Source organism: Armigeres subalbatus, chromosome 2 (genome assembly GCF_024139115.2).
Source record: "Armigeres subalbatus isolate Guangzhou_Male chromosome 2, GZ_Asu_2, whole genome shotgun sequence".
NCBI lineage: Eukaryota > Metazoa > Arthropoda > Insecta > Diptera > Culicidae > Armigeres > Armigeres subalbatus.
This window is the reverse complement of record NC_085140.1, coordinates 357819103-357827654: the sequence shown is the minus strand read 5'-3', so window position 1 is coordinate 357827654 and position 8552 is coordinate 357819103. Positions and strand designations below refer to the sequence as shown.

The 8552-nt window shown below is 36.8% G+C and overlaps 2 protein-coding genes across 2 annotated transcripts; one reads left to right on the top strand and one right to left on the bottom strand.

Moving 5' to 3' along the window:
• Window positions 1–754: 754 nt before the first annotated feature.
• Window positions 755–5061, top strand: LOC134217124 (uncharacterized). The gene is made up of 7 exons (XM_062695904.1): window positions 755–1001; window positions 2798–2943; window positions 3332–3422; window positions 3484–3672; window positions 3735–3896; window positions 3959–4204; window positions 4730–5061. Exons 1-7 carry the CDS (start codon window positions 777–779, stop codon window positions 5000–5002), a joined length of 1332 nt encoding a protein of 443 aa, XP_062551888.1. The 5' UTR covers window positions 755–776; the 3' UTR covers window positions 5003–5061.
• A 1792-nt stretch (window positions 5062–6853) lies between these two features.
• LOC134217123 (exonuclease 3'-5' domain-containing protein 2-like) lies at window positions 6854–7885 on the bottom strand. The gene is made up of 2 exons (XM_062695903.1): window positions 7078–7885; window positions 6854–7016 (listed from the first exon to the last, which is right to left on the bottom strand). The coding sequence occupies exons 1-2, from the start codon at window positions 7785–7787 to the stop codon at window positions 6965–6967; spliced, it is 762 nt and encodes a 253-aa protein (XP_062551887.1). The 5' UTR covers window positions 7788–7885; the 3' UTR covers window positions 6854–6964.
• Between the last annotated feature and the right edge of the window lie 667 nt (window positions 7886–8552).

The following is an 8552-nucleotide window of genomic DNA, read 5'->3' as shown; positions in this document are numbered from 1 at the left end:
ACATCAGGTTGTATGAAGAGATGTTCTACTCAAAATTCAAAAGAAAAATCAATAAAAACCATCATCTTGATCACTACGTTCACTGTATAAAACAGAGTGGCAGTATGAAGCAATACAATTGTCTAGTTTTTGAACAGAAAAATAAATCAATGAAGAACCAATCGTCAACATGTAAGAACTTCAAGAACATCTGCAAAAGTTTGGCTAAACGACAAACTTTTAAAATGGTGGCGGATATCCTGGAAAATCCATTCACGGACAGTATTTGCTATGGCCCTGGAAAACTTTTATCGCGTGAAATCTGTCGCAGTAAACTATTTCTACAACAAACAGTATGCAATGTTTTTGTGCCGAAAAGAGTAACAATAAATGGAATTGAGTTTCGTTCCAATTTAATTGTTTGCCTCAAAGGTACTGATGATAAGTACTATCCGTCATATGGAATCATAATGGAGATAGTCGTGATTAAAAGCAACATTAACTTTCTTGTGAAGCTATGCAATACTGAGATGTACGATGATTTTCTACATGCATACGAAGTTACTGTGAATTCAATTGAGCGGCTATTCGATATTGGAGATATTTATTTACACACAACTTTTGCTTTCTGGTCCCCTTATGAAAGCCATAAAAAGTACATATCTAGAAGAAATTATAATCGTGACTATTAATCAAAAGTAATAAAACTATTGAATAAACTTTGCACGATGTAAATTAACTTTCTTATTTGAATTCTATTTTCAGTTACCGAAGAGATCACAGACATTGAGACATTCATGCTGTTGGACAATAACGACTTCACCAGATTAAGACTATCAACGAAAATGATCAAGATTATCCAGAAAACACAAAAACAGTATACCGACCTAATTATTGAAGAAAGGCTTGATGATACCGACAACGCGGACAAGGCAGAAGATGAAACAGAAGAAACTATAGTAGTTGAAGGTGAGGCCATCATGAACCCGGAGCACATCTACAAAACAATTAACCTTGATCAGGTAAATACGTTACGTTGAAAACATTTATGTTCAGCACGCCCAGTTTTGTTGTTAGTCTGTAGTAACACGATTTATATAACCACTTATGCTACACTTGCTTGAATAGAATGTCCATTCAATTCACTTGAATGAAAAGAAATTTGAACTTGGTAGATTGGTAGGTATTCGCTCAGTAATTCGGGAACGATTTGCGATATGGGCGAACATGATTTTGTAAACAAACGTTGGAAGGCTAATTCCAGCTAAAACAAGCATTTCCTTAGGAAACCACGGTAAGGGAATTAGCTTAGGAGAAAAACGATAGCATTCGATGATAAAAATAGATCAATAGAAAAATAATTGATTACAAAATAAGTTACGCCCAAATCGCAAATCTGTCTTGAGTTCACATTGAATGCTTCTACTTGTTGGTTTGTTTCGCTTTTTCTCGGCCATACATATGGATTGACAGTGTTGTATACAGCTGATTCAAACACTCTTCACAATCGAATAGTATTCAAAAACTCACCATTTAAATATTCAATGTGAAGATTTTCATCGCTCTTTCGGAGCTACAGAAATCCATGGAAATTCGATCTTCTTGTTTACCATCTTGATAGACCAAATTGGTGCAATAGAAAAAAGCTTATAGATGGAAACCAACAGAGAAACTGAGCCTCTAGCATTTGTGAGCACTGCATCCTTTATAAATCACTTTTAAATGCACTTTCTGAAAACTATTCGCGAGTCGCCCTTGTATATTTGTTGTATCCTTGTTTATTATTAGGGTTTCTGCGAGAGTTTACGTGTACGGTGTATTTTACCCATACTAATGCTGTCCAATGAGCAACACGAAGTAGCTCAAAGTTGTTCCCGTCCTTCCTGTCCTGCTCGTTCTTTATTTGTCAACAAACGGACATGAGAGGGATGGGAATAACTTCAAGCTACTTCGAGCGGACAGCACTACTATTAAAATAGTGGTTTAAATTTTAAAGTTTGTTTGCAACCACAAGCAGTTGTCACGGCAAAATCTAATGGGATTATTTTCAACCACGAGCCGTGCGCTCGTGTTCGCGAGAGGTTTATACATATCTGTTTATATGTTTGACATTTCTCGAGAAACGATTGAAATTGACTAATCTGAATTTTGAGCCAAACGTATACAATGTGATTTTTTCTTTGATTTAGTTAAATAGTTCCATTGAAAATGCAAAAATGATGAGCGAGTGATATTCACGAAAGTAGAAATTGGTCTCTAGCTTAGATGTATTTATTAATAATTAGGATAGTTGGCACTCGTCAACCACCGGTGACGTATATAAAGTATACAATTCTCGGGTACTTATTCAAAAGGACGTATGTGATTTTGTAAACAAAGATTCAAACGTCGATTTGTCCAATCTGATGGCACTCCCACGCAAACCAACACCACCAACAGGTAGCCGAAGCCTCCCCCTATCTGTCTATGGTGATGGTTTGCGTGGGAAGGCTCTCAGGTCGGACAAATTGACGTTTGAATCTTTGTTTACAAAATCTTATACGTCCTTTTGAATAAGTACCGACAATTAATAAAATACCGTCAGTTGCTGGGTCAGTAGAAAGCTGTAGAAAGTATATTTCACTATCTATAGTAGAAAGTATTTCTTCAGAAATCATTTTCGTTCTTGTAAAACAATTAACAATGTCGATTTCAACGAAATATCATTTATATGAACATTTCCATGTGACAACTAAGACACTATTTATTTGAACAGTCGTGTAAAACGGGTGTCTTGTAGAAAGGTCTCTGCGTTCATTTTAAAATGTATGCTTCACAGGAAATTGACATCAACACTGTACTATGTCAAACTCAAAATGGAAGAGGATTGACTGAACTTCTGTTGGAAGGACAAAACGCAGACGAGAAAATGATAACACAGATCACTCACATTCTGTGCGATTGTTTGCTAGCAGTCTATGGAGAGTAAGTCTAAAAAGGATAAAGACATTATAAATAAATACGGGAAATATTCCTACTGGAATAACACACTTTTGTCAGTATCATTCCAATTATTTAAACTTTCACATATAAATCTCGCTTAACTTTTCAAAAGGACTCAAGTAAAATTTTTATTGAATTTATTTGATCAAATTTGCAATCAAAAGCTTTCATATTAGTTCGTTGCACTATTCAAATTAATTCTAGACAAAAAATGTTACTTAGGTCCTTTTGAAAAGTTAATAGACATTTTGATATTAATTAAGAATAACGCATAAGCAGTGATTCATTGTACCATTCAGATTTCCCCAAGTTCATTTATAGTGTCTTTATTTCGGTCAAACAACCGCCTCAACCATAATATATTTTCCAGGAGGCCTTCGACGTTCCATAAGGATATGATTGCACGATCACTCGTTAAGACTTATCCTGTTTTGGCATCAAAAGCTTCCGAGGTTCCACACGTATGTAATTGCTAATATTATTGCGACACACTTACCTAACCATTGTGTTTTGTAATTCCAGGCATTGTGGTTTCACAAGAATGGACGTGGAGAAGGTCGTCATGCGGGGAAGATCCATTATCGGATGGAGTATTATGCCAAAAAGTCTGATAAAAGGGTTATTTCCCGTCCCCGTGCTCAACAGAATACCCAAGAACCGGAACCGGAACAACCAAACTTGCTGGATGTTGACGAGGATTTGGATACTTTGGTTAGAATTCCAGACTTTTGTGATCTATCCTAGTTGTAATTGTGCTTTTTTCATCAAAACAGATCAATGAGCTGAAATTTGCGGTTCCTTCGGAGATAACGAAAGCTCATATTAAAAATCTTTGGCGAAAAACGATAAAGGTTCGCAAAGATCACCGGGACGAAGGGACATTTCTTACATTCTTGGGAGATTTTCCAGTAGCTTCGGCGTTTAATGGTTTGCTGGTGAGTAGAACAGAGTGAACAGAAATCGAAATGTAGTGTATAACACAATTTTTTTTTTCAAGATAACGAATGATTATGAAGTAATGAAGCCCAAATCTTTCGATTTCGGTGAGGCTTGGAGCGACATCCAGAGAAAAATTTTGGAGCGACACCGCGACATGTTCCGCTACGTAAACAGCGATTTCATCAGGGCGCTGGCGGTTGTACGAGAAAAGAACCCTACTCGCGGGTCAAAGCGGCTGAGAGAGGAAATCGACAAGGATCTTCGGAAAATCAATCCCCTCCATGGAATTATTCAATGGATTCATGTACGTTCCAACTAAACGTAAAAACCCAAACAATTCTAGAATTGAAAAGAACTGATCCGAATATGTGATGTAAATACTCTATCAATTTCGATCATGAACCTTTTTTTGATTTACGCTTGTTGAATCGTAGAATCTGAATATGAATATTTTGTCATAAATAGTGCTGTCCAATGAGCAGCTCAAAGTTGTTCCCGTCCTGCTCGTTCTTTTTTGTTAACAAATGGGCATGAGCAGGACAGGGAGAAACTTCGAGCTACCTCAAGCCCTCATTGGACAGTACTAATAAAGCTTATTCTACAAGTAGTATGACGTGTGATTGCTCGAATGAAATGAGAGTAGTTGTATGTTCCCATTTGAATTACATGATCTACTTATGTGAGAAGAGTCAAAATAGGCTAATTTCACGTCAATCTACTCGTAGAGCAAGTCCAAGTATAACTAATCTAACGCAATTACCTAATGAATAGTTCAACCAATATGATTCAATTAAAAAACATTTTTTTTAATAATCTTATACTTTTTCAGGCTGACAAAGATATGCCAACACCAGATATACCACAGATAATAGTTGTTGGTGAGCAGTTCATGGAAGGTACTTGTTCGCTTGTATGGAAAAATGTTGTGATTCCAGTAGAGACGGGTGTTCTGTCGGCATTTGTTTTATTGTGCAAGGCCTTCACCGTTTTCGGTATAAAATGCTCGCCGGCCGACAAACTATTCTTTAGTTTCTTTAATGCCACATGCTTTAAGGTAGAAGCATTGAGCACTACCGCCAATAAGTTTATGAATCTTTTGTAAAATGCTTATGTATGTAATGGGTAAATTTCCCTTAAGATAAAAATAAAAATTAATGAATTCGACTGAAATTGCTGTTATTTGAATAATTTCTTAGTCTTCAACACATTTATCTAATTGGTGATTTATTTGTAACAGAAAGAATAAGATACCATAATTACGTAAAATATGTTTGATGACTATAGCTGATTTGCCAGCATTTCAACGGATCAAAGTTCATTTCTCCTAGAAATTGCTAATTTCTTCTAGAAATTGCTAGAATCGGGTTTTAGCTAGACAGTTCTCTAGCTAAAACCCGATTCAGCAATTTATAGAAGAAATAAACTTTGTTCCGATGAAATTCTGTTAAATCAGCCATAGTCAGTTTGATTTGAAGTGTGAAAAAGAAATCAGTAAAAAAAGGGAAAAATTATACAAATTTGAAACATGCTTGCAAAACTTTATTCCACCATTTTATTTGTAGTTTGACAAATGCATCTATACTTGATTAAACATTACAGACATTACAGTTAAAATCAAATTGATAGCAAAATCAAATGGAAATAAAGAACAAAGTAGGCTTGCGTTTTTGACGTATAGAACATTTGAGTAGATCTTCCTTCAAAGGATGTAACGATGATAACGATGACAAGATGATAACGAAATATATTGGTCTATGAATTCGACTTTGAGAGGAATACTGATTTTATTGCTCTAAATACCTATAGCATGTAATTAATTATACATTTAATAAAGCATGAGAATTTGAATATTAATTATTGCTGATCGTTCGGTATTTTTTGCTGGAGATCGGTTAGAATACTAACGGGAATCAGTAAAGCAAACAGCTGAGACGCTCAGTAATAATTGACATTTATCGAAAATAAACATCGAAAAATTGCTGACTACTCAGTAAAAACATTGCTGACCTTTTCGGCAAAAACTGACATTTGTAAAAATTAACATTGCCGAGATTTTCGGCAATTTTGATTTTTGCCGAGACAATTACTGAGCACTCGGCTGTGCAAAACTCGGCACTTTTTTTGCCGAGATTCGGCAAAAAAAATTAAGTGTGTAACTGAACTGTTTAGAAAGTGTCCTCCACGTTATATCGATACACCGACTATTTGCACTTCAGTTGTACTGCACTACCCGTTTATTGATCCTCGAAATGATAAAGAATTGTTCGATAAAAAGTCACTCTCTATGCAATCCGACTAGTTTGAAATAGGGTTACCATAAAACTCCATTCCGCGAAATGTTTTTCGGCGAAATAATATACAACCGTTTTATTTATCGTTTATACTTTTATTTTCCAGTCTACATATTTTCTACTACTTAACCCTTAAATGCGCAATGTTGTTTTAAAACAACAAACCGAAAATACGTTTGATGTTAATGTTTTTAATGGTTGTTTACGTTAAAAATATTTTCGACGATTTCTAAAAAAATAGCCTTGCGCCTTTAAGGTCACTCCTGACAGAATCCAAGTTTCAAAGTGCTCGCGTTTTCGGGGGCACATTACTCGATACGGAGGCGGCGGACAACTGTCATTTTTGTTAATTCAGCTTTGCTGCGTCGCAGCATGCGTGATAAAATAAAAATGACAGTTGTGCGTTGCTTCCGAATCGAGTGGTGTGCTCCCGAAAACGCGAGCACTTTAAAACTTGGATTCTGTCAGGAGTGACCTTAAGGGTTAAAGAGCACTACCCTGTCAACACAAAATCGTATATGATGCAACATAAGATGCTAAAGTGGAGGCGATATACGCACATGTCGTATGTGGAAGTACCAATTTCGCTTCCACTTTAGCATCTTATACGTCATCATGTACGATCTTGTATTGACTGAGTAGAACATCATATCTATTAAAAATTCGTTGCAACAAATGTCTTTTTATGTAACGATCCACAAATGATGAATTCGTTCCACGTTCTTTTCATCATTTCGAACCAGATACAATTTGATCTACGTTGCTATTATGGACTAGGAATTAAATTTCGTTCTAAATGGTACATCTATAAATTGGTAAATTTCACTGAAAAAAAGGAGAGCATTTTAAGTTCGATAAATGAAAACATTAAGAAGATTTATCCTACCTCATATTAATTTTGTTTCGAAAATGTCTGAACAGTTTCATAGCTACAATCGCATCTTTGGCGGCATATTCCCTTTGTATCGGCGACAGTTCAGGGTTTTGCCAATTGGACGCGGAAATTTGCCAATTTTTGTCTAGTTGAATTCCGAGAACCGTTTGTGCTAGCCCACCCAGTCCGAATGAACCAGGAACCCGCAGCTTCTTGGCCAGATGACGCAAATCAACGGTCCCTTTTACCACGAGTCCATAATCTTCCTGTAATTTTCGGCCATCGAAATACACCTCAACTCCTACTTTTAAAATTTTTGGGTCAGCGAGGAGATCCTTTAGTTCGTTCGGAAATGCGTCCATTAGGAACATTCGTATCAGCAAACACATGCCGGAGGAAGAAGCCATCTGTAATAGGGCCACGGACTGACGAACTCCACCAATGGTGACCCATTCACAGTCCAAACCAATGAAGGGAGCGCTTGTGCAATGATCCCGAATTGTACGAATCAGCTCAACACATTTTGAAGCTGTTTTTATTATGTGGACATTGCTGTCCAATACTTGAAATGGGTTCTTGAAGGGAACGTGATTTGACCTCGTTGGAGCGATTGGCTGGGCAGATTCAGGTTGAAAGGGGAATGGGGGGGGCTTAGGTTGAGACCAGTATACTAAAATTAGTATTCCCACGACACATCCTATTCCAAATATAACAGCAATCATGTTCACGAGATCGATTCGAATGAAACTTTTGACAATATGTTTGCAAAACTCTTTTTATGAACAAATACACAACACAGGGCTGCTTTGATCTGCATTGATCGTTGGGTATTTTCCGGCTAGTTTTCCTCTGTTTTCCTGTAGCAAAGCCCCCCCAAACACACGCGAGCGCGACACAACATGCTAAAACACAACAAAACACAACAGTTGTTAAACCGTTTGCTTGAGAAACGGCATTTGTGACAATTTTGGCCAAAATGAGATTTTTATATATTCTGAATCCTCGTCCAAAAATACGTATTTTGCCAAAAATACGAAAAAAAAATTGGTTTTGTATGAAATTGTTTTCGTTTGCTTCAGAAACTACATATGTACACGCACTTTGAAGAGCAATAATTCTGGTTTTCGCACTGGAAGTGCCCCAGGATGTTGAGTTTGCCAAAAACAAAAACATCAGAACACCCAGTGCCAATTGCTAATAAATTGGTCTTCAAGTGTTCGACATGCTTCAGCCATGTAGTTTTCTATCTGCCACAATGATACACTGTGATTAATCGATACATATGTGAACATGATTGTTCAACTGTAATCTTCCGTGAAATATAAATTCAATCTAGCGCGAGTCCATACTGCTGAGGACATTCCTTACTTCCTATTTCCCATCCTAATCATCACTGCCGACCGTCGAAGTGAGTAGCAAGCGTGTTGACGCGTGACCGAATCCGAGAAACAATCGATTTGCACGCACAATGGACACCAAGTCAATAC

Bases quoted from the DNA above. Each gene is read 5' to 3' on its own strand.
- LOC134217124 (XM_062695904.1), top strand. From the start codon at position 777: ATGCTGTTGGACAATAACGACTTCACCAGATTAAGACTATCAACGAAA. The intron at 1,002-2,797 runs GTAAATACGTTA...TATGCTTCACAG, and splicing joins AAACAATTAACCTTGATCAG to GAAATTGACATCAACACTGT. The intron at 3,897-3,958 runs GTGAGTAGAACA...TTTTTTTTCAAG, and splicing joins CGGCGTTTAATGGTTTGCTG to ATAACGAATGATTATGAAGT.
- LOC134217123 (XM_062695903.1), bottom strand. From the start codon at position 7,787: ATGATTGCTGTTATATTTGGAATAGGATGTGTCGTGGGAATACTAATT. The intron at 7,017-7,077 runs GTAGGATAAATC...CCTTTTTTTCAG, and splicing joins CGAAACAAAATTAATATGAG to TGAAATTTACCAATTTATAG.